The 26,938-nt window shown below is 41.6% G+C and overlaps 1 protein-coding gene across 4 annotated transcripts in view; it reads right to left on the reverse strand.

Moving 5' to 3' along the window:
• Positions 1 to 26,938, reverse strand: part of Eip63E (cyclin dependent kinase Eip63E) — a 292,468-nt gene that overhangs the window by 119,397 nt on the left and 146,133 nt on the right. Inside the window, exon 1 of one of the 4 annotated variants that reach the window (XM_072299762.1) lies at positions 663 to 762. The exons of the other annotated variants lie outside the window; for them this stretch is intronic. Coding sequence (XP_072155863.1) covers positions 663 to 747 — 85 coding nt within the window. The 5' untranslated portion in view covers positions 748 to 762. Of the gene's footprint in view, positions 1 to 662; positions 763 to 26,938 lie in introns of those variants that run through there. 4 annotated transcript variants of the gene reach the window in all.

Raw genomic sequence — 26,938 nt, forward strand, 5'->3', positions numbered from 1 at the left:
GTAAAATAAAATATATAGACGGACTGGCGTAGTTTTTTAGTCGATATTGAGACCGCGCCGACTTCTAGGACACCCGTTGGGATCACCATAGCAGCCCTTCTCTGTCGTTTCACTGAACCATTGAGCACTGAGCAGCTCCCATTCAGAGAAGTTCGAACTTTCCCCTCCGTTTACGCACCTCCGCGCCAACGATGCCTCTTAGGCTGACATTCAGTATTTTCTCAATCTCTCTTGGCAGAGTCGCACGTATGCGAAAAAGACTTCCTTTTTTAAAAAAGGAACTACTATTTTTCGCTCATCCATGAATAGACCTAACCTAACTGCGTGGGGAAATTCAAGATGGGAGAAGAGGAGGAAGAACAAGAGAAAGAAAAGTACAGAAATAGAAAAAGGAAGAAAAGATGAAAAGGGATAAAAGAAAATGAAGCGGAAGAGAAACAGGAAAGAAAATAGATGAAGCCGAAAAGGATCGATGATAAAATTAATTAAATCAATAGCATAACATTCGAGTGCCTCATAGTTTCTTTTACTTCAACAGTTTATACATCGTCCTCTTTAGAGTAAATACGCCCAACTAAGAATCAAAAATTAAACTTGGTGCTTTGAATGAGGGAGCCTATGGAACATAAGTACATGTGAAAATAATAATTTTGCCTACTTACGCGTGAAAACTTTGTTGGGCTCCGAAAGAGACAGCCCGAAGCATTTTTTGAAAAAACCACCGGCGCGATCACATTTAGTCGACATTTGGTCACATATATTTTAACCTAAATGTTTGGTGCGTGTAAGTCTTTTCACAGACAATGAGTTAAGGTACAAATATGGCCCTTCCTGATAGGCACATCAGATAATTATTGAAAAATTTGGCGAGAGGAAATTCGTCTGATAGTGATGATGAACTAAATTGATAAAAATCAAGGCTGAACGTTTGAACTTCATCTGACGTCACAATGCTTCCGAGAACTACTCAATAGTCGATTGATTAATAACTTGAAAACTTGAATTTCCCCAAAAAATCTACATCATAGCTTAAATTGCAGTTAAAAAGTTCCCTATTGATGTTCTAACTTTGCTGAGCCCATAATAAAACCAGACGTGACATTTAAAAAAGTGATATAGCCTTGGGGTGGTCTTAAACTTTCTTGGATTGAGATCTCTTTTCCATGAACACGTGCGTACCTGGGACCCTGCATTGTAATGTGACATTCAAGATTTTTTCAGAAAAATGTCTTAAAATCCAAAGATTATGACTCAGTCGATGGACTAAAGAATTATTATGTAAAGCGCGATGGATCCACCTTGATTCAAAGTATCCTAAAATAGGGTGGATCTGGCAACAGGAGCTTTCTCCCCTTCCGACAAGGCGCTACCGAGGAGTTTCCGTAGTAAGTAACTGATTGGGAGTAATACTAAGTACATTCTCCTTGGATGCCTCTCCCCTTCCCTCGGCTCGCACCACCTATCCACCCCGATCCCCTTCGACGTTGTCGACACCCCACCGGATTTGAGCGGCGACCCCTCCACCCTCCACTTCGGGTCGGAGCTTTTGCCGCCGTCTAATTTATTGTCCCGGTAAAAGTTCTCCAGAGACAAAGAAAAAAGTTTCCTCGACTTTCGTATGCACGGCCGCAGGCGACTCCACGCCGACAGCACGCACCCCTGCGCCTCCGCCCCCTAACACGCATCATCGCACTGTGGAACTGCTCTCAGTCGGTAAATGGAAAAAATTAGTGGCTATGATAATATGGTAACAAATGGACTGCATTTTGCGATTAGGAACTACAATTTCTGGCTCAGTTTAGATACAACGTATGCACCATTTGTCTTCTTATGCACACAAGTGTTTATTACGGATGAGCTAGAAATTTTAGTTCCTAATTGCGAAATGGGATCCAAATAATAGCCGTGTTTTCATCATCAATTGGACCACATTTTGTGATGAGGGACTTCTCTTTCTGTCTCATCGATAAAAGAACCTGTTTGCGTCGAAAAAAGCTAAAAAATATAGGAGGAGGGAGAACAGGGATAAAGGAAGAGGAAGAGGGAAAATAACAGAATGAGGAAGGATATGGGGGAAAGGAGAGAGAGAAGAGGCAAGGAGGAAAAAGTAAGAGAGCGAAAAAGATCGAGCAGGGAAGGAGGAAGAATAAGAGGAGAAAGAGAGAAAAGAAAAAATTAAAAATAGGGAAAACAAGTAGAAGAAGAATATAATGATAATGAGAAGGAGGAGATAAAAAAATATATGAACCTAAGAACCTTGTATGAATGACTCAATTGTAAGTTTTTGCAGATTATGGTCCCTCGACCTAACATCTATGTGCAAAGGAATAAAAATCCTTCTCTCACAGAGTTTGTCAGATATCGACGGTGAAACTACCAAACCACGTATCTCGTTTGCGGTGTTTAAAAATCTACGCTCGCATTTTATTTTTTTGAAGTCGACCAAATCAATATCATTCCTTGAAATTTTCACAGAATTTTCTCCGCACAAGGAGGAAAAATCACAGAAATTTTCAAGACTAGACGTTAAGTAGTTTTTCATTTAAAAAATAAAGTATGACAGGAAGTCTGCGACGTCGCAAACCGAGATACGTGGTTTGGTAGTTTTACCGTCGATATGCGAGTGGCACTCGGTGTGAGCGAGGCTTCACTATGCGTATGGACGGCATGCGGCAGCACATATTATTTCAGAAAAATCAGGAGAATGAATTCCACGGGGAAAAAGTTCCATCCCTGATTGATGAGTCCATGTTCGAAAGCAACCCTTTCCTCCGTGCGACAATCAGATACTGAAGTATATCTTAATTATATTTCTGGCATACTTTTACACAGGCAAGCTGCGTGTATGCTCGCCGTGGAAACAACTTTTCAGTCGTGGATTGCTCTTCGTCGAGGGGGTGGGAAAGCGCCTCCTCCCGCATAACCGCTCCCCTCCCCTTCCCGAGGGATTTGAATATAGATGGGGTTGATGGGGCCCACGGCCTGAATCACAACTCACTCTACCACTCTCGTTTGGTTCAAAGTTCGACTTGTAAGCTCGACAACCATTTCTGGGGTCGCAGAGTAAAAAACTCGGTTTCTAGGGTAAAAATAATAGGGTTTCAACTTTTAGCGAGAATAATCATAAGCTGCAATAAGAATTGTTCAAATCGTGTGGACGTCAGTTCACGTTGTTTAGCCTCATTCAAAATTGTACGCGCCCATTCCCTTTCCATTCACGACGAAAAATATTCTCCAATTCCCAAACGCAGCTTATACTTGCAGCTCATAACCTATAATTTACAAAATTACTTTCAAGCTCGCTTTCTTTCGACGCCACCGAATGTTGACTTTATCGCTCCTTGCATGAATTTTTCCGTCGTGCTAAGGAAGAACGCCGTATGAACATCCGAGTGTTGCCAAATTGTCCCGGATAAAACAAGTATTTTTGAAGAAAAGTACGCGTATTTTTCCTTGAAATTTTCAGACGTTTTAGATGAAATGGCGGACAAAACTGTCTGAAAAAATTGAGGAAAAATATTCACGATTTTCCTAATAAATTACTTTTTCATTGAAGGAAATTTGGCAACGTCTGAGGGCTCATACGGCGTTCATCCTTAGCACGGCAGCTCACGCCCGTCCCTCCTGCCCGCATGGGGTCTCCATCGGAGCGGCGAATTAGATATTCCCCGACCGACGAAGAGGCCCTAGACCCGGCCCTGCATAGTGGGGCCATAAACCTAATCTGCTGAATGTCAACCCGAAGGGCGGGGGCCCCTTACGACCATCAAAAAACACTTCCACCCCAGACCGCGCCGCACGAACCCCCTCCCCCCCCGTCACGACGCAACTACAAAGTTAAACGCGTATGCACCCTTTGCGCGAGCTTTCCCTCACCCCCGCCCGCAACTTTCCACCCCCACCCTGGCTCGTGCCCTTTATTACTGCTTACAAAAACAATGAGCGGTAATAATAACATCAGAGGGGTGTAGCTTCGGATAGGGGTCGATGGAAGGGTCCATCCCGGCCGGTTTAACCTTCCTCAGGATGAACACCGTATAAACACTCCGAGGTTTCCAAATTCCTCCCGATAAAGTATTCATTCGAGAGGAAAGTTATCATTACATGACCTTCAAATTTTCAGATTAGCTGGATTAAATTACGAGCAAAATTCTCCGAAAATTTCAAGGCGAAAAATTGACACGTTTCCCGGAAAATTCGCATTTCATCCTCAGAAATTTGGCGGCGTCCGGATGGTTATGTTCCCTTGGTCTGGCGGAATTCCTCCGTTTGCGCACCCTTTCAGATCAGCCTGGCGCACTCGACGTTGTACGTACGTCTATAAATGACGGAAGTACAATGTTCTCCCTGCGGAACATCTGTTGTTTAAGAATGTTGGGCTGTTCGGTATAATATTTATGGAACGAAATGAAGCATGCGTGACAATATTGGTTGCTTAATGCGTGGTGTGGTTATAATCGAACGAACATGAGCGCCGTGTTGTATTCATTGAGCAACGCTCGACGGGGGAGAAGAGCGCAAGCATAGATGCAAAATTTCACTTGAACTTTTTTTTAGAGACTCAGGAGGCCAAGAAATAACTGGATATGAAAGGAACTTAATTCCGAAGTTCCGACCAAAAAAAGTCTAGTTATTATCACTAAAAAGAAGTATGGTTTGAGCGACTGGGTTATGAGTATGGTAAATAACCTACGGACTCCGTAGTAGCAAATACCGTAACTCTAATCGTATCCACCAAAAGTATAATAAATGCCACGAGGTGTCTGGTATGGGTCATCTTTACCATCACTGTGTCAAAACTCAAGTAGACTAATGACAGAATTTACCATATCGAGGGCTAACAAACAATACCGCCTGACTGAAAATTTTGGCAAAAATGAGTCAGCGATTTTGCCGCGTTCTACAATATGAAAAAGGCATGCTGATGATTATAGTTTTTGCTGATTCTGCAGGGAGCGCTGCAATAACGCTGATAATGTATGAACAAATTGCAAATCTAAACTTAAAATTACAAAAAAGGCGAAGGTTTCTCTTCGTCCTGCAAAATCGTCAGTTTCTAGATAGGCGGTGTTGTTCGCCAGCCATCGATATACTCGTACTTCTGGTAAAATTTGCCAAACTTCTTTTGCACTGTACCCTGTCTGACGATCCATTCAGACCCAATGCAATACCTACTGGCATTTGCCGTTCATTTTTCCCACCTCATTTTCCCGGTGACTCTCACGTGGCAACGATGCTGGGTAGGCGTGCAGATTCTGAGGGGTTCGTCATGATCCGTTCGTGCGTTTTCAAGTATTGAGTTACAATAATGTCAACCGGTAATGCGTCTATTATGTCGCTTAAAAGTTTCGGTGTTTGCCCAACTTGACGCTCGGATACGCATTAAAATGGGGCGCGTGAACCCTACCTTTCGTCGCGGATGTATACTCATCATCTGGTTATCGCGGAAGAGATTTCCAAGGGATATTTTACGCACCAACCGCTGAAGCAATCCGCGCTGGGAGAACCGCAGCACGAAAAGTTTGAAAGCCATGGATCCTCATAGTTCACCACCGTGTACGTTATTCAGTGGCGTGGCGGAGTCCGCGATAAATCGATTGATCTGCCATATAAACCCATGGAAAAGGATCGATAAACAGGGTGTTCGCGAGCAACATCTTGATAATCGATTCTTTACCATGGCTTCAAATGGGGAAATATCGATAATGGCTCATTCACGCTTCGCCACTGCACTGGAAAAAAAAAAAAAAAAAAAAAAAAAAAAAAAAAAAAAAAAAAAAAAAAAAAAAAAAAAAAACACATTGGATCTAGAGTCCAGACTTTTGAAAACATTGACAAGAAAAAATACTCTTGATTCAATCAGATTTAAGCTTAAATCAAAAGGAGATCCGCTCAAATTAAGAGGCTTGGGTCTTGATCGAAGCAAAAATCCGATTGAATCAAGAGTATTTTTTCTTGTCGATGCTTTTAAGAGTCTGGACTCTAGATCCGATGTGTTTTTTTTTCCAGAGTGATGTTATTGTAAGAAATATAAAATGATTTGAGTTCTTCGCATGCAGGCTTGTTGTAGAGGCGTATCATGATCGACAATGCAAAGTAAGAACAAGTATCCAACGTATTGTATCAATATGGGAAGTAAAACACTAAGTAACCTAAAAAAACTGTTGATATTTTTTGGCTGTCGGTTACTTTTTCTTACTGAGCAGAGTTTTGAAAGAGGAATGAATTAGTGTTGACTCAAGATCAGCCGACTGTAATTGCTGAACAGCGCCAACTGAGGTTATCTTTTAACAAGATTTTCTGCCTGCTTCGTTATGAAATTTCTTCCCGTGGCTGTTAATTCTATAGTATAACGATTCCCATATTTTAGGGCTTTTCAGTCCGTATTTTTAAAGACTGTGCATATTCACCGAAAAGCGGGAAACCACGTAGTCCGGACGATAAAAAACGCTCATCTTTATTCTGACCGCCTCCGTTGGGCGGCGCGCTACTTTAGATTCCTCGACGTACCGCTCCAGAGCACTGCCGCACTAAGGAAGAACATCGTATGAACACCCACCCCTTGCCAAATTTCTTCCGAATAATCCCGGATTTTCTCCATAATTTACGTGCGTTCCTTCTATACTAATTTTTTACGGAATTTCATTTACCGTGTAACCTAAAATGCCTGAAATGGGTTCCTACACAGAGAGGAAACTCAACACAAAATTGGTTAATACGAGAAGTAAAACACAAAATAACCCGAGCCTTCGGTTGATTCGGCGTTTCACTTCCTATATTAACCAACAGTAACAAAAAAACACAAATATTTTTCTCAGTGTTAGCCAATCCAAGCCCGATACCAGGCATCCATATTAATATCAATGAGCCGTTGTGGTTTTGAAAGTAACGCGCACTGGCGCCTACAAACCGAATGCGATACTTCACGCATTGGGTAACGCTTGAAGTATCCCTGTTAGGTTTGTAGGCGCTAGTGCGCGTGTCGCGCTGGCAGCTACGCCTCTCCGCTCTGTGTTTGGCTTCAATATTTATTGACACTATGCTTACACTACGTAGACAAAGTCTAAACTAGAATAAAACGTCACACGTTTCCTCTTCAAAATCTCACGAAGAGGGCGATTAACGCGACGGAAAGTTCGAATGTCAACTCCTGAACTAAATATTAGTGAGTATTTTTAACACATCGATCAAAATTAGATCATAATAATGATGTCAATTGTGATTTTTTTCCATTTACCCATTTTTTATTGTAAACTCTGGTATCTTGTTGAGGGGTTGAATTCCAAACTTCCCGTAAAGTGATTCCTTTTGCTTGTGTTTCGAAGAGAAAATTTGTTGCAAAAAGCTTTAATTCATATCCTGTCTAGAGGGCTCCCTTTCAGAAATAGTATACCTGTAAATTGTCTTGAAAATAAATAATTTGTCCGGGGAAATTAGGCAACCTTGGAATGCTTATACGGCGTTTTTCTTTCGCGAGAAGGTACTGGGGGGGCGGAAGTTATTGACCCAGAATCCTGTTCGGCTGGCAGTATTTAGTGAGAATGAAGGCGGTTCTCCCGACAGAGGAGGGTGAGGCTTTACGAAGAGGCGGTATTCTGGGCGAAAACCACAGATTTACGTAACATCTCTGCTCGAGTTGGGTGGTTTTTACTGAAGCGCGGCAGAATTGTCAGGCCGCGGTTCCTGGATTCGCGCCAACTGAATTGCAGCCGATTTTCAGGGGTTTCCCGGAAACCCGGAAGGAGCTTACGAAAGGCGCGGTGCGGGGCGGGGGATGACAGCGGGGGTGAGATGTTCCCGTGGGCATTGCAATGCACCTGCACCTTCTCTCCTTCGAGAGCGATTGCTTCTACCAAGCTGAGGAAAGACGCCAAATGCACATTCAAATGTTGTCAAATACTAGAATCGAAAGAATCTTTTTGATAAGGTTTTTAGCGATTTGTATACTTACAAAAATAATCAAAATTAGAGTAAGATTTTACATAATATACCTCTGTACTCTGTATACGTAATATTTTTATTTGAACTAGAACGACTTTACTGCAATTTCGATATGATAAACTTATTATGTTTAACGGAACTCAGATTTTACACATAACGACATTTGGGTCGCGTTAAACAGAAAGGAACCAAGCCACATCAGCTTTTGTCAAATGTGATTGGGCAATTTAATTTTTTACACGAAAACGGTTGTGCGGATTTATGTGCAAATTTCGGTGAATTTTCTCCACACTACGAAGCGAAGTCTTGAACTTTTTCAAAAGAATAAGCACAAACGTTCTCTCGTAAAAAATTAAATTTCCCGGTTCAATTTGGCAAAAACGCTGATGTGGCTTGGTTCCTTTCTGCTGAACGCGGTCCATTTATTCTGATTATTATTTCATTTTCCATCATAATTTTAATTTTAATGGAAACTCGTTGCCGAAAATTCGATCTTTACCGCTTTTTTTGGTAAAAAGGCAGAAATACCACAGTCCGATAGATAGTATTCTACCCATGAAGTTACTTAGGATGACCCCATTTTCCGACGATGATTTCACACGGGTCTTCACGGATTTTTCCGATGGTCGTCGGATCGAAATGGCAATTAACCAGTGATTTATGCTATGACCGGAAATGGAGAGTTGATGCCCCCCTCCCCCTCGGGGGGCTGCTCGGCTCCCCATCGGGGCGACCCGAATTCCATTTCATGAATACGTGATCATATCCGGGATCCCGCGCTCGGAGGAATCGCGACGATATCGCGACCCTCCCCCTCCATCCACCCCCAGTCCCCACCATCACCCTCCACCCCACCGTCACCCACCCCCGACCCGACTTACCCTCAAATCTGTGCTTATGAATTCTGAGCCGATAGCCGCCGGGCGCCTGGGCGGGGGTGGGAGGGTCGAGGGCGAGCAGAGTGTGCCGGATCGCGAGGTGAAAATACAGCATTTTCCGCTTTAGAACTTTCACACGTTGCCTTTCCTTTGATAAAAAACGAATTTCCAGGAAAATCCGAGAATGTTTTTCCTCCGATATCTCAGTGGATTTTATCCGTAATCAGATCTAGATTATCAGAAAATTCCATGAGAAAAATATTTTTGACTCTTTCTTTAAAATAAACATTTTATGGAAGGAAATTTGGCACCTCTCGAGCGTTCATACGAAAGTTTTTTCTTAACACGGTCAAATGGTTGAACTGACGATGAGTGTAACAAAAAAAAAATCGAGTCCGATAATGATCTGAACGAGTTATAGAGATTTGAAGTGTTGTTCCTATATACTGCCACGCTAAGATAGAACGCCGTAAGAGCCTCCAGACGTTGACGTATCTATTTTAATAAATAACAAATTTACTGGGAAAATTGTTAACATTTTTCTTTAAATCTTACAGACAGTTTTACCTGCAATTCAATCTAATATATCTGATAATTTCAAGGAAAGATAAGCGTAATTTTCCTAAAAAATACATGTTTTATCCGGAGAAATTCGGCAACCCTCGAATGTTCATACGACGTTTTTCCTTACACTGAAAAAAAAGTAGCTTGGATCAAGCATGATAATTCTTGAATTTGCCGCCGAGAATTTTCTTTATCTTGCTTTAAGCTGACTTTTTCTTGATTCAAGAAAAATAATGCTTGGGTTAAGCAAAAAAGTAGCTTATATTAACCAGCAAAATTCTTGATTTAAGAAGAAATACTTCTTGGCGGCAAATTTAAGATTCTTTCTTTTTCCAGTGTAGCACGGCGGTATAACCATAGGACTCCAACCCCCCCCCCCCCCCTCCCGGGGTATTCGGAACCTGACCGCCTCAGCTCCCATTGGTGGAAAATTAAGGTGGAATTCGAGGGAGCTAGTGCAAGGTTTGGCAACGTTGACGCGGATGATGCAAGAACTGAAGGGGATCGAAGTAGTGGGGAGGGGGAAGGGCGATAGGGGGTTGCGTCTCATTTAAAACGTTACTCAACACTGTTTTCTCTAATAACCCCGATGCTGGATCGAAGAGGATGAGGGTAAGAAACTGCACGGATAGCAATCACGTTCGATTGCATCACGGCTCACATAAATTTTCAGCTTTTACGGAGATCACGGGTCTTGATCCATGATTATATGACTCACTGAGGTGCGTGAGTCACAGCTTTTCCGTCCCTTTCTAACTGAAGTAACTATGCAGGAAGGGAACGGCTACGATAATTTTGGCGTTAGGTCATGGAGATTTTAGGGCACAAAATCAACCTATGAATTCAAATTATCCAGAGTGATTTATTCTTACAATTTTTACGACCCGTCGGTTGTAATGCACGTATTTGACTTACTTTTCGCATTAAATTTACTCATTTTTGCCGGAGGACGATAATTTATGAATATCGAGCCATCGAAGTTTGATATTGTAATCTGAAGATGGAAAATGAATTTTTTTGCATTTTCATCTTTTTGAGTAGGAGTATGATTGACTGAGTACCGATGATGTAGGCACAGTGATGCTTCCGCTAAAAATAAGCTCGGGCAACGGGCCAATCATTAAAATTTTATGTGAGCACAACAAGTCATCAAAATACAAAATAATCACTGCATGATACAAATGGGGTTTCATCTTGTCGCGTCAACTAAGTGTCAGTAATTGGCCCGCAGGCCGCAGGCGGAACCAACTTCGGTCGCGAATTAGCGATCAAATTCAGAGCGTACGCTCACCATTGAGACTTTGAGAGAGTACCTATATAGGGAAAGTATGGAAACGTTAGTAATTTTGGAGGTTGCGTCATGGGGCTATTGGATCCCAAAACGGCAGCCACCTATGAACTCACATTATCCATATTAATTTATTATTACGCTTGCTACGACCTGTCGTTTGTAACTAACGCCTGTAATTTACTTAGTTTTTGTGAATTTAATCATTTTCGCGGAAGAAGGCTCATCGATGAATGTTCTTGGTATATATTGGTTTGATATTAGAATTTTGAAGATTGGTAGCGGAATTTCCCTAACGTCTTTCGTGGTGAAAGAATGGTTGCCATCTTGGGCCCTGAGAGCTCCATATTTCGACATACCCGTACCCGTGCCCGTACTCTATCCCCATGGGAGTAGGTACAGTTAGGTACTCTATGACCGTCGCAGCGCGACCCGCCGGTGGCGCGCTCTGTTGACCGCGAACCGCATCTCGGCGGCTCACACTCTCCTCCGTGCTATATCATATGCCGAGCGACAAAACTCGCAAATCGCCGATGTGAAAAAGTAAAACTTTCGGAAGATAAATTAAAACAACGATTTTTCACACAGATTTTAAAATAAAGCAGAGGCTTTTTGCAAGAAAGGACGACAAATACACAGATCTCGGAGACTAGGGTTTTACTGCCGTGCGGAGGTTTATATACTCAAATCTCGATTGCTCACGTCGGGCTTCTCTGCTTGTGCGAGTTGATCGGGACTCTCCCCGTAGTGCCGGGAGCGCCCCTCACCTGTTGGGGTGCCAGACGGGCTAACTGATTTAACCGAAGTTGGTAGGCCTGTTGGGGGGACCTGTCACGCCGTACAAGCGGCGTTGCCCTTTTGCTTCACCTCAAAATAATGAACCTTAGGGTACAAGCGACGCTTCAGTTATGCTCCACCCCCAAAAATAAACCTTCGGGTAAAAACAGCGAGCCCCTTTTACTCCACCCCCAAAAAATGAATCTTCGGATAAATCTAATGCCTGCCATAAAGACTTATCGTGATATCGAACAGATGCTGCTGATATCGACGGTAAAACTGCAAAAACGTGTACCTCCAAGACCAATCCCCACAGATCAGTCATTCAGAATAATTCTGCAGCATCAAACTAATGTCAACTCCTAATTTCTTCCACCTTACAGTAGATAGAGTCAATAAGGGAGGTCGGATAAAATTTAGAAACTTTAAAAGCTTTTAACTCCGTTTATACGAAACTTTGAGGTTCAAAAGTGGTTCATTGATTTACTCGTGAAATTCCTTTCACAGGCACCCCCTTAAAATGGAAAATGTGACAAAATAAACATCAAACTTTGCGATTTCAGTCAAAAATTTCACGTCCAACCTCTCTGATTGACTTGATCCACTTTGCGCCACACCCTGTCACCAATCTTTTACTAGATGTCCACGCTGCCTTCTTCAGGAAGGCACCAAATCAATAATGATTCCTCTTTGGTTTAATCGTCTACACATGTTCTCGAGTTGATGATTGGAGGTTTCGAGTATCTTAAGTAGGTATGTTAATACATTAATTTGGGCGCATGAGTACAATGCGATACATCAGATGGCTTACTGATTGGTAGCTCGTTATTACCCGAAGGTTCATTAACGCTGTAAGATTAAGTTGACTTTCCCCGCAAAGTCAGCATAAGAAGAACAATTTCGACATCCAGCTCATAAATTCTCGGAGTTCATTCATTTTTTCCAACCTAAAAGATGCAAGCACGGTGCTTTCGCGTTGAGAGTAATTTATGTTGCTTATTATAATTTTTTTTTTTATTTGTAATCGCATTTTATCTATTGAAAGCTTCGTGATAACATTTTTAATTGAGTTGTAATTGATTATTCAGAGGTCCAATTATAGCCAAGTCACGTTTTTCGTTCATACAGCTTATGCTCGTCTTTCAGATTTTTTATTTAGGCCCAAAATACAGTTTTATCGGCAAAATTACTACATGAAGATTGTGGAAGCGGTATTTTTGTTTCCATTTTGACCGAGACCTTCTCATCGCAGTCTCCGAAAGGTTATCATGCCAACGATTAATAATGAATGTTTTTTTCTTTCTCTTTTTCCTATCATACTTGTTTCCTTGCTCCGAGAACGCGCAGTTGCTATGTAGGTTTTTAACTCGCACGACTCAAATTCGTTCTGCAACTTTGGAATATTCAAAGCTGTATTCACTCTTACGGCCAGAGAACTGACGAGCACACCCCATATTTCTCACCTGCACATAAATCTGTTTAATAGAAATACGTCCAAATGAAAAAAAAAAAAAAAAAAAAAAAAATAACTTTAGGTCATATTGTGGCACGGGTGGGGCATTTTGTCCGGGTAACCAAATTGTGCAGTCATGAAATCGAACCTCGGTGCAGGCAACCAACTGTTTTGTTAACCGTGATGAAGAGTCGAGTTCGTTTTTCGAGGTTCGGGTTCTATGAGCGAAAAATTTGGCTTCTCGGCATGTCGCACTTTAATCCGAGTTCGGTCAACAAAATTTTCCTCTTTTTTGGTCGATAATTTAATAGGAATATGCAAACTGGTTCCGCTGATCTATACCTCTGTCTAGGTCAATTCTGACGGCAAGTCACATGACGTTACCAACGGATCGCTTTTAGCAAAAGGGGGTCAACACGATCACAGTGTCGTAAAAATCGCGCAACTTCAATACCTTCGTCTTTGTCCATTGCACAATTCTAGGATAAATGACTTTTGTTTTTTAACCAAAATATTGAACTATGTTCCGATTTTTTTGAAGCAAAGGAAGTGCACGATTTTGAAACCGCTGCAAATGGGATCCAAAATCAGATCCATCAAAAAAATTGGACGAGTAAAGCATTCCTCAAAGAAATGAAGGTCTTTCGATGCGATTTTGAAGGCACGTGTAGAACAAGTTAATTCCCTGAGCAAAATTGAAACTGAGCTCTCTCAACGCACTTCGATCAGGTTAAATGGCGCAGCCTCTTGAGAAAAACAGCTTCAATTTCAAGCGCGGAGTTGCGGGAGAAAAATAACAAAACGTGCGTATCACGTGTTTCGTATCCGAATTTAGCGAAAAATATTGGAGTGTAAATTGCGTCTCGAGTCTAAAGAATTTCATGCGATACGCGCTGTGTTGCCTGGCTGTGATTTATTGATCACTGGAAAAAAGTGGAATTCTAGCCCGATTCGACAACGCAGTAAGCTGCGTGGGTGACGATGGACGTGAGGCGTTACTGCTCACAATATTCGCGTCTTGTCTACATTTGGCGGAGATGCCGACGATTGGCGTGTGGCGACGCGACCCTGCCAAAATTCAGCTCGAACTTCAGCTCAACAGGTGAGAGCTTTCTTAATTGGGAAATTCTACACATAGAGCCATTAAAACTTCATTCATTCACCGATTAATAAGTCAATGGACCACTTTCACCTACGTTGATTCTGGGTTTTCTGTTTTAGAAAAGTTTGGATTAGACATAAATGGACCGCGTCAAGCAGAAAGGAACCAAGCCACATCAGCTATCGCCAAATTTAACCGGGCAATTTCATGTTTTACAAGAGAACGTTTGTGCGGATTCCTTTGAAAGTTTTAAAGAATTCACCTCGTACTATGCAGAAAATTCGCTGAAATTTTCACAAAGATCCGCATGACCGTTTTCACGTAAAAAATTAAATTGCCCGATTAAATTTGGCAATAGCGAAAGTGGCTCGGTTCCTTTCTGCTTAACGCGGTCCAAATATACTATGAATGGAGCTATGAACGAATGAATTATATCAGAAGGAACTATGAAGCCCGCGAATCTGAGGGGTACACGGTTCCTTTTAGCGTTAATACGTTCACTTTACTGATTTTGATGTGACCTGAAAACACTATAATCCCTTAATCATCAATCAATCATACATTTTTCCAAAAAGTTTAGCATCTTCTGCAAGAACTTTTCACGAGGAGGCACATTCGGAAGTGTTTTAGTTCTCGTCCTGTCAAGAGGTCCATTCTAGTGATTGGTAAGGGTTACGATCGGAAAAATGTTTTATCATTTTAAAATTTTCCCCTTCTTAATTCACTCCAACTCAGTGTAACACGGCAACTCCGAATCAGGTGGGGAATTTTAAACTAGCGATTTCATTTCGATAGGACCACAACCACCCGATGGGATAAACTTAGGGTTCTTGCAAGGTTGCCAGGTTGCAGGTTGTGTGAAACAGTCTGGTTATCATGTTAAAAGGGGAAATGAGCTTAATTTTCATCCCGATCCGGCATCAATGGGTTCTTGATCTCTCCACTCTGACCGCCCGGCAGAATAATCCGCGGGGCGGGGGCTCCAATGATGGCGGTATCTCGAGTTCAAGTGCAGCAATAACGTAAATAAATAAGGGCCATGTTCTTAGTTTTTAATGTGCGGGCAAGTTGGGGGAGCCAAAGCTGTATTAGAGCTTTCCGTTTCTACCGGGTACGTGACCCGTTTCCACCGGGTGCGTGACCCGACCGATGCGCGCGGGGGAATTTAATGTCACCAGCCGACGGCCGTTCATAAATTAACCCCGACGCGGTGGTCATATTGTTTCGCGGTAGTCCACGAAATAAGGACGTCTCCTTCGTTGCGTATTTCCCAAGTCGAATTCCTTGCGTTCCGATGTCCAAAATGTACGTTAAAAGAACGGAGTAAACCCTATTCGTGAAGATACAAATATTTACTGTTACAAAAAGAAAAAGAAAAGGGGGGGGGGGAAATCCGTCGCTCCTCCAGAATCAAGATTATGTATTATGTAAGTCTGCTTAATATAAGCTACTGCTCTGCTTAATCCAAAAATTTTTTTCTTGTTCCTGAGGAAATTCAGCTTGAGTGAAGATAAAGGAAACAAAAAAAAAACCTCTTGAAGGCAAATTCAAGAATCATCATGATTGAGCCAGGCACCTTTATCACTTTTGAAACTGGAAAAAGTAGAACAATAAGAGAACTCATTCGGGAAATAGCTGCACTGGAAAAAAAGTCGCTTTGATGTAGAGTCCAGACTCTTAAAAACATTGACAAGAAAAAATACTATCGATTCAATCGGATTTTTGCTTAAATCGAGAACAAAGCCTCTTGAATTTAGCGAATTTCTTTAGGTTCAAGCAAAACTCCGATTGAATCAAGAGTATTTTTCTTCTCATTCTTTTCAAGAGTCTGGACTCCAGATCCAAGCGACTTTTTTTTCAGTGTGCTTTTCAGGACCGTATTGTTGCATCACCGATAAAAAGACGATGGCAAACAATTTCGTCGCGTCCGCCTCATCGATATGATTTGCCAGGTGAAGTCATAAATTTTAAAATAAATAATAAATAATGATGGTTATATATATTTCATAATTGCAGATGGAAAAGCGCAAATGCAAAGTAAAGTTTTGAAAATAAATTGATTTCGAGAGCTTGTATAATCCTGTTTAAAAGCTGATGTGAAAGCTCGTTTGTCCGATTGTTGCTCTCGACTTCGCGGGAATTTAATGGCATCTGGTTATATCTTACAAGATTCAAAACCATCATGATCTAAATACCCCTACACATACGAAACAGACCGATCGAGGCAACAATTTTACAGCCCAATTTCCACTACGCCACCACGCATTTTGAAAGAAATTCGTCTGCATTTTATTCGCGAGAAATGAGTCAAAAGTTTCGTCCCTTACACGCTTGTCTTCCGAGTTTCAGATGAATTGAAAAGCTAGGAGAGGGAGGTAGTATATTCAAAAGTCTGCATCGGAGCAGAACTTCATTGAGTGAGCGGTTGTATATAATGCGCCGACTTGGTAACTTTCAGTTGTGCTACAGATTTTATGAATGTTCATGACTAAACTTCGAAAACCACGCATTAGGGTGTCTTCGTGAGTCGAGAAATGAATACATGGCAGTTTGGTACGGTCACTTTTACAGAGAGAAACAAAAAATATGACCACGATACAAATGAATTATACCAGAAATGCCTCTCTTTTCCTTTACTTTCTCAGGGATTTATCATGTCATAACTCACTATTTGCGCACCTTTCTTGTAGAAAGGTGCTCTTTAGTTGAGGTGAAAAAAAGTACCTCATTCAAAAGAACTAAAGTTGAAATGGTAACTTTTCGTAGTTTCCCACTGTCCTATCAAATCAGATGTGAGTGCGCGAATAGGCACTCATTAAACTACGTAGGATAGATCGTTAAGCAGTATTGTACAACATTTTTCTGACTCTAAGACTGCTGGACACCCTTACGTTAACTACAACGTTTTAACCTTTTCCCACGATCTCTATTTCTTACCAGGGGAAAAGGACAAGCATTATCGCTTGAATTTTTGCACGATGTCGACTGAACTTACATTAGGCGATAAAATTTACATTTTCTACCCCACAAGGAAAAAAACAGGATAGTCGTCACAACCAGCGGCTGGTTACAAATGCGTCAGCTACCGCGCGGTAGTTGCGATAACTACCGGGTTAGTTGTGTCCTCCACCGCGGTAGTTACCGAAACTACCGCACGGTAGCTGGGGCATTGGTGATCAGCCGCTGGTTGTGACGACTATCCTATTTTTTCCGTGCACAAAAAGAGAAGAAAAAAATGTGTGTAAGTTTCAAAACCTATCGATTGAGATACGTGGTTTCAATTTTCAGCCATCCGCCTATTATTTCCTTGTGCACCGCCTTTTACGAAGTGCAGCTCTGCTTTATCCGCCCGTGGGCACGGCTAGACACCCGACGACCGCGATGAAAGCTGTACATGCGGCAGGAGAACCTGTTCAGCCTTTGGCCGACGCCAACACTGTAAACCACTTACATAAACTCTGTTACGTGATGACATCGAAAAACACGCACTCAGAAGCAGAGTGCGGTAATGGGAGACAAATTGAACTTCAGGCACTTTGAGTGACCCGCAATTTACGACTGATTCGCCATATAAACTCAGCGGGTCGATAACATTTGCTCATTAAACTCGTTCTACGTCCCATTGAATGTTATTTATTATTAATAACGCGCACATGAAACCATCATAAATTTAAAGAATTCCTAGGCTGAGGGGGGTGGGGGGGGGGGGGAGTTGATTTCATTCCCTAGTCCTATGCAAAATCTCGCAGGGACAAGGAAGAGCACCCCCGAAAGGTGCTCCTGGTCCTGGTTTTATTCAATAGTAACTCCTGAGCTCATGAAGAGGGTTTGAAATTTGAAGCTATACCGGCATAGAGTAAAGAAACTAACGCCAACAGAGGCGCAAGCCTCCGCCATTTTCATGTCAACAAAGGGAAACTGCATCAATAAGTACAGTTAATACATCTGCGGTAAGTCGACGCTCTAGCGAGGCTGAATGATAACGGATACGTACGTTTTTTTACCGTTAAATCGAAGAATTAACGTGAAGTTGCTTAACGTTTATGTTTTTCCGAGTTTATATTTGAGGGACTTCGAGGACAAGGCGCACATGTCTTAATTCACGTTTCGTGAAAAATTCGCTCCCGAATTCCAATTTTCGAGTATCAAAAAGTCACTTTGAACTTTTTTCCCGCCATAAGGATCCGTCAAATTTCGAAACTTCAAACACGTATAACTCGAAGTAGCAAAAACTACATTTATGCGCCTTGTCCTTTGAGCCGCTCATTTGTAGGTTAACCTCGAAACAGGCTTCAAGGGGTACGAAGATTGACCGACGCAGGGAAGAAAATGTTGACATTGGTTCTTGCGAAGCTTTTGCTTCTGTTGACGTAGTCTACTTACTCTATAGTACCGGAGCCTGCTGCCTGAAAATCAGTATGCTGGAGGAGGCAAGGAAGTTTTGGACGAAAGTTGGAGCCCCCGCGGATAGAAAAACAGAGTAAGAGACCGTAGAGCAGCTCCCCACTTCCTTGAGCTTGGGAAACAATGAGAAGGAGGTATTAAGGAGATTTACGCCGTCTTCCGCCAGCGGGATGCTACTCAATGATCCGTGGTTAAAAAATACCGCCGCCAGACGAATTCATCACGAACGGAGCACCGATTTAATTACGGAGGACCCGCAATCCTCGTTGCTCCCGAGGAAGGAATCTCCGCTCGGAAAGATTCGGGAGGGAAAGAAAAAACACGAAAGCTTTAAACACCATTAACCGACATTGTCTACGTAAGGAAAATAAATGAGTACTTACGCTCGCCGAGACGGACTTCGCGGCGGGCGGGAGGTGGGGGTTAGCCACGGTTTCAAGATAGTGGCGGGAAATCGCAGCCCTCTAAAAGAACTGCATCAAAGTATCGCGGATTAAGGCACAAGTATTTGGATCGAGGTCGGCAGAAAGAGAGCAAGTTTTTGGGAGGATAGTGTGTCTTGGATGTTTTATTCATTATTTATTATTTGGTATGTCTAAAAAAGGTAAGGTTTTGTTTGAAAACGTGTGCTTCAATAAACAAAGGAATTTTTGAGAACAATTTTTAAAAGGTCTGCAGTGTCAACTGTCAACATATTATAATACTCACTTACAAACAGGAAAAAGTACTTAGACTTACACTTACACTCCACTCTCAGTCTTGTATTGGTTACGCATTAGAGCTCAAAATTTTTGACTCCAATTGAAATTTGTGGGCTTTTTGGCCTTAATTGTTTCCCCCGCAAAATAAAGTGGACCCAGCATAATTTTAAAACCTTTTCACTTACAAATTTACACTAATTATCCCGAAACGAGCGCCCATGAAACGCGTTCACATCGGAAACATGATGATACATGATACGAAGTCTTTTTAAAAATAGTAATTTATAAAATAATATTTGTTTCTTAATTTTTAGCGTAAATTCCTTATTTATTTTACTGGTTTCTTTTTTAAATTTTTGTATTACTAGGTCCCCTGTCCTGAATGCAAAACGAGCCGAATTCAGGAAAAGGAAATAAGTGCATCGTTGATACCCTCCAAGATTTTTTTTTAGTAAAATCAATTAAAAGAAAGGAACCAACACTTAATACTGCTTATGGAGTTCATGTGAGCATTACTAACGAGCAGACCCTTTGTTTGTCAAATAATATTGGTTCCTTACTAATAAACTCGGTCAATTGCTTACTTATCCATTATAAAAAACTTATACGTGTGGGAAGACTAAGGATACATACGATGTTTCAAAAAAGACCTAGAAATAGTGGTTCTTACGAACGGGGAGAACTCGCTGACGATTCACCGCGTGAGCTGCTCGCCAGTTGCAAAGTCACGGCGGACAAATCCTGATCCATCACTCTCGGACCACTGTGCAGTCTCTAAAGCGCATAGAGGGCTTTTGGGGGAGGGAAAGCAGGGTAGGGGGTGGTCAGAAGAAAAGCTGCCCGGAAAAACGCCGTGCAAAGTCCGAGTCCGAGTTACTCGCATCGCTTGAGAAAAATATAAAGTTGGGCTGCATTGAGAGAGATTGTCGAAAAACAGGAAATTTGCTTGAATTGCATTTTGAAAGAAAGAATCGGGAGCATTGGGCATTGCAATGCTGCTAAGACTGAGGAACCTGTTTTTTCTTGAAAGAAAGTCGAAGAATATAAACTGCTCCCATTTCAAGATTCACTGCTTAAACAGCATTTTTGAAAAAAGGAATAGGGGGCATTTCGATGATGCTAAGTTTTTGCAACTTCATTTATCTTGGAAAAAAACTAAAAATGAACACTACTCGGTGGTCTAGTAGTTATTACTCGACTTTGAATTTCTATGCACTGGAAAACAGTCTCCTGGATCCAGAGTCCAGAATCTTAAAAAATCGACAAGAAAAATACTCTTGACTCCATCGGATTTTTCTTGAATCGAGAGCCAAGCCTCGTAATTTAGCAGGTTTTCTTTTTGATTCAAGCAAAATTCCGATTGAGTCGAGAATATTTTTTCTTGTCAAATGTTTTAAGAGTCTAGAATCTTGGCCCACGATACTTTTTTTCTAGGATCTTTTTCAATGGACAGACACATTCATTGCAAAACCTAATGTTTTCTCGTTTTAATTTCCTAGGAGTGCAGTGGAAAACGGCGCAAGATATGATAATGACAAAGATGTGAGTGAGTTGTAAGTTAACGAGTCTGTCAACGGAAGGGAGCTTTCATACTCCCAAAGTTGCTGTGAAACAACCTGCGACGACTCACGTGACGGATGCACCGAACTTGGGGCCGGAAGTAGCACAGTGGAAAACTGAGATGCAATTAGCGCAAGCGTTGAGTCCCGTGCACGACTTTCCGCTCCCTTAATCGTTTGCACAAAGGTCGCTCAAAGTTTGTCCTATGAGGAACCCTTCTCAATTAATAATATTTCCGGGGCAAGAACACAGAAATAAGTGCCGTAAGTTAACAGTAGCGAAAGCTACTCGACTAATTTATCAAACGCGTGGTAATTTTAACCGGAGGATGGCAAAAAAATCCTAATTCAAATCACAAGAAGGAAAACTTTTTAGATTTACACAGATGTCCATGTCCAATAAATATTCTCTGACCTGGAATTCTATTAGAATCATTCGAATTCTAGCTTCCAAACGGACTTCTGATGGACGCAACATGAAGTTCGGTCATCAATAATCCAGAAACATGTGGCTTATAAACCACGAACCCTTACAATGGAGACATTGATTAAGTAATTAAGTAATTAAGGCAATAAATATTAAGGTCTGCAACGTCACAAACCCAGATATATGGTTTAGGACTTTTTCCATCGATACGTTTCAGGGAGAAAAAACACCATGTGTTAGTTTGTGGATATCTTTGAATTTAAATTAAATGATTAAAATGACTTACTTTTCAATTAATCGATTCAGCCTCACTTGCAGAAAATGACTTTTAACACATTTGGAAAAAAAGTTGGTAGAACATTTCTGAGACAACAGGAGTAACTTACCTGAAACAGAGGAAAAATCATGACAAATTAGAAACATTTGTGCATTTCAGAAATTAATTGAAACTGCGATAGTCAGAGAAAAAAAATGATGTTAAAAATAAATAATCAAATTATTAGCTTGAACCTTTCTTGGACTAACTTGAGGAAGGAGAAGATTAATGTTCACTTTCCTAAACTGTCGACAGGAATGAGAATAAATTGATAAGTTTGAAATTGGGTCAGCGAAAGATTGCCATCAATCTGCAAGACGATTTGTCGAGCTGAGGAGCTTCCCTTCTGAGGGAGGGAGGAGGAGGGTAATGAAGTTTTCGTTCTGCAAGAATTATTATTTTTTTTTTCACGCCAACACGTCAACGATAATTTGAAGCAATGACTAATTTTATCGAACTCTGGGGGCGTTGAAACATAGTCAAATGCGGACAGAGCAATACTGTCTCAAAACTTATCTATTAATCTCTCTTTTCCAAGGTGTTCATGACTTGGCATTGTTAAAGCAACTCATAATAAGTATATTTCAGCGGCGTGGCGTGAATTACGATATATCGATTGTTATGCCATTTAAATCTATGGAAAAGGATCGATAAATAGGGTGTTCGCAGCGAACACCTTAATAATCGATTCTTTACCATAGGTTCAAATGGCATAACAATCGCTATATCGCAATTCACGCCACGCCACTGGTATATTTACGAACCAACCAACCAGCCATACACGCTTTTCTTTCTTAAAAAACGTTCAACTCATAATGAGAGAATATCCTGCCTTTTGGACGACAAAGGATGATAAATTTAAGTATTTTAAAACTGGACGTATTTCTATCAAACGGAACTATGCGCATTATGACGTGAGCCCTGTTATGTATGCGTTCTCATGGGTCTTAGGGCTCATGTCTTAATGCACATAGTTCCATTTGACAGAAATACGTCCAATTTTCATTCGCCTAATTCAAAAATTGAATTAAATACACACTTTCGTTGAACATTCATCATCACACATACGACATCAACACATTAATATAAAAAAAACACTAAATACGTTATTAAATCAGGTTAAATTTCGTTTCGTCTGGTTTGAGAAGGCGTCGCTCTTCCCCAGTAACGCTCCGTAATGATAACGCAGACAAGTGGCGGAGCATGACTGATCGATTATCGATATTTTCCCACTTGAAGCTACGGTAAAAAATCGATTATTAAGGTGTTCGTTGCGAACACCCTGTTGATCGATCCTTTCCCATAGATTTAAATGGCAGATCAATCGATACACCGCAAAGCACGCCACGCCACTAACGCAAACACTGACCCACCCTCTGAAGCGCTGTGTACAGTATGAAAGGCTCCGCTTGTTTACGTCAATTCAATTATAAGGATCGAATTGAATCCAAAGAATAGTATGGCCTCTTTTTACGGGACTAAAGGAAAGGCATCGACACATATCGCATAATCGATACACTGTGTGACGTAAATCTAGAACCGTCAAAAGCATCATCGAGATGGGCGTAGGAAACTTTCCGCGGGGCTTAAAGTTGGGCGCTGGAAGTTCCGTCCTCGGTAACTTAGACCCATTTCAGCGATTATTTCCGGTCGATATATCATCAAAGTACCGCTGAAAATTCCATTAATTAGCATACTAATTAAAGGGCCGGAGATCGACCTATGCCAACAACTGGAACCATGCACGTGCTTCTTGCGCTTAAATCTCTAAAGTTTCTGGAGACCATCTTTTCGAAATGGGGACTTTCTGGGGACAAAAGTTGTTTCCCTTCCTGTTTTTCTGCCCCTTTGACGTTAGATGGTTGATCAATAAGACCTATCACATTCCTCATCTTCTTCAAGAAACATCCAACATCCCGTTTTTTAGGAAAGTACACGTGGAATTCAACTCTTCAGCGAAATTGGTGTTGGGAAGGAATACAAATCTTACGTGTTTTACATTATTAGGACTTCTGCTAAGCAGCGGTGCCATTTCTTGGAATTACATCTGAAAGTCAGAACTTTTGCAATTTCTCGAAGTTTTACTCGGAATCCTCGAAATTCCCGAAAAATCCCGGATTTACAGCTATTTTCGGAATTTAGGGTCATTTTTTTTGGTCAGTTCGACCGATTATTTGATCGAAGATGAAATTTTGATCAAATTTGACGATCTTCGAAATGAAATCCGGGGGTATTTCGGAATTTTTTCCCCGGAACTTTTGGAAATCGGCATTAATTCCGGAAACCCCGGAATCTTTCGTAAAATAAAACGGCAGCACTGCTTCTGAGTATCTTCACGAAGCATGTAAACAAACAAACGAGAAAAATTCCCGATGGAAGCGCTCAAGAAACAGCAGTAAGAGAGTGAGTCGCGTCATTTTTGTCTGGATTTAGGGAGAGCACGAGGCGAAGGGGAGAGGGAGGGGGAGGGCGAAAGAAATCATAAATTCGTGGGGAATTTTTTCATCACGATTTTCTGACGACGCGGCGACGTTGATTGATTCATCCACGTTGTTGTAGGATCGAGGGGACGCGGGTCTCGAGAGGAAGGGATCGGGACAGGCCTGGAAATCACTTGCAACGCTATATATTAATGCGGATAAAAAATGAGGAAATGTGCCCTGAGCTGGCGGGGGGCTTGACAGAAAGAGTCGGAATTGCGGGATTAAGCGGATCCGCAATAGAACTAACGAGAATAGAGATCCCTTTGAGGGCAACTAGCTCCTTCGAGTTGGTGGGTCGGGTGCAGTTTCCTCGTGAAACAGAAACCAATTAAAGCTCGGAAGGGATGAAGTTGGAACGGTCGCGTCGGTCGCACATACACGATAAGAATTTTGAGCAAACAATGTTCCAAATCCCTCAAGATTGATCAGTCTCGTCCGACAACTTAACCTAATTGATGCTCAGAACGGCCCCACCGCTGCCACGTGGCACCGTCTTTTTCCAAGTTATTACGATCATTTTAAGATGCATGGGGGAAAACCTTCTATGCTCCGTGAGTGTATGTTTAAGATGCTTTAAAGCCTGGCAGTCCCTGGACTAGAAGGCGCTTGTATAGTAAATATAATCTACACGGGCCGCACTTTTCCGGTTACGGTTAGTTATTTACTATTATTTACAGACATTTAGATGTTGAGGTTTCTGTTTTTACACAATTTCTGAAAATTTTAGTAAATTTACAAAAAATTTAGATTTTTAGCTTAATGGACGTGAAAAAGAAAGAAATGATGGTCTTAACGCAAGTCTCATACTAGAAAATCTACGGCTTCAAATTGTATTCTGAGTTAAAATGTTATCCTACACCGCACCCCAGCGACCACCTTGCTTGTTCACGTCAAGTACTCGTGACGTAAAACGCAGTCGAGTTAATTTTCTCTTCTATTCGAAAACATGTAGAATGGTCAAATTCGAACTCTCATCCTCTGGGATCCTTGAACACAAGGCTCAAACCACGAAATCGACAGCAAGGCGACGCACGCAACTATACGTGCTTGACGGTGGTGCATATTGCATATGCAAAAATTGCAGGCGCCTCGCCTTCCCTCGCGGCTACAAAGCACCTCTCAGTTCACGTAAGCACAGGTGTATCCGGCTTATATCACTTATTCCTTTTCCCTCTTCAACTCGCAAGTACGCGGAGTCCTCCTCATGTATTGAGGGCGACGGGAGGAGAGGGATGGAAGCGCCCTGTTGAACAGGGTTCAAAAGCGTTCAACTTTAGACAAGTTCCGGAGAAAGTAGGCAAACGCGAGGAAACCCCTCCAGGAGTGGGTGGAAATGCGACTACCATATCAATCCTGCTCTCTATCCTTTGAACTATTTCCAGAAAACTACGCTCTTCGGCGCTCTAACCATCAAGCAACCCGAAAGCTCCGCCAGAGTTCCATTACGAAATATTGAAACTGGGAACGAAAGCTTTTGGAAGTATTCTGAGAATTCCGTACCCTAAGCTTCGAGGGGTCGGAGAGAGGATCTTGATGCACCGGTCGGAGATAGTGAGCAACGAATAAGTTGTAAGACTCGTGCTTTCTTCAGAGCTAATTTAGATTAATGTAACTGTAGGTTAAAACTGACTTTAGCACACACGCTCAGATAAACATTATATACATACACAGGTACTAAAATTAATAAAATAACTAAAAATGAGATATTATAAAAAAAAAATTTATCTGCTCTATGGTAAGACTAGCGTGTCAAGGAGAAGGAACGTACGAACATTTGACAGTTGGCTTTATTCCGATATCATATTTATTTGGGATTTTGATTATGAGAAAATGTATTAGCATTTAACAAGGTGGTGAAATAGTACTGGGTCCACACTATTATGCGGGTAAAAAAGGCCAAAAAGTTCAAAAATGTTAATTCGAGTCGAAAATTCTGAGCTCTAATGAGTACCAGTGCAAGACTGAGGAGGAGGGGGGGAGAGAGTTCAGCTCAGCTTGCTCTCTGGCTAGTAGGGCCGCGTTTCTACGTGTTTTTTCTCGTTTATTGACATTTTTACTTGGATGTATCAGATATGCTGATTTCAATGGCTGATACCATCCTCTGGAAACTTTCAAGCGAACGGACTGGATATTGAACACTGAAAAAACTCAGCACCAGCTAAATTTCGAGATTCTTAAATATGAGGTTCCTCAAAACCTCCCGAGTGAGATGAACTTTTAAAATTGAACTTTCTATGTGTCAATCATAAGGAATTGGATCCCAAAAGTGCATTTTACAGAGATTTTACATGCGTTGTCAAATTGAAAAATGTAGGCGATCGAGGGGCGAGCTTTTTGTTCTTCGTCTCACCCTTCCTTGGGGAGATAAAATGCGTCGACTCGGTTCAACAATTCGTTGTTTCCCGGCTGAAGGAACGTAACTCCATTCCAAGGTTGCAAAATTGGTTCAAAACAATTCAATTTCTTACAAGAATCTACCCGCTTGATTCCCCCCAAAATGTGTCTGATTTTTGTACGAGATCAGGAGGAAAATCAGGAAAATCTTCGTGTGCAAAATTGCAAATGCCCAAGAATCTTCCAGTAAAAGTGGAATTTTCGAAGGGATATTCGGCAAAACTGGGATGTAGTTACGTTCTTTCCGGTGGCGTCGCGTGTTTTGCGATCTATCGATTCATCTTTCATTTAAACCTATGGAAAAGGATCGATAGACAGGGTGTTTGCAGCTAACGCCTTAATGATCGATTCTTTACCCTAGCTTCAAATGGAAAAATATCGATAATCGATTACTCACGCCTCGCCACTGGTTCTTTCATGAGGAAAGTGACGAATTATTCATCAGAGGTTTAAATGGAGCTGAGCACATTTGCTCCCGCACGGAAACCACGCCTACAAGTTCTTGAAGTTTATGGAGGAGAGAACTTTAAGCAGTTGAATGAAGGTTCTCACTTTTCCGCTGTCTCCCCTTTCACACTTATTATTTCTTACTTTTTCTCCGAAAGACGGCTTACCCCGACAAAAGACGGATTAAATATCATATTTATGCCG

Source organism: Bemisia tabaci, chromosome 1 (assembly GCF_918797505.1).
Source record: "Bemisia tabaci chromosome 1, PGI_BMITA_v3".
NCBI lineage: Eukaryota > Metazoa > Arthropoda > Insecta > Hemiptera > Aleyrodidae > Bemisia > Bemisia tabaci.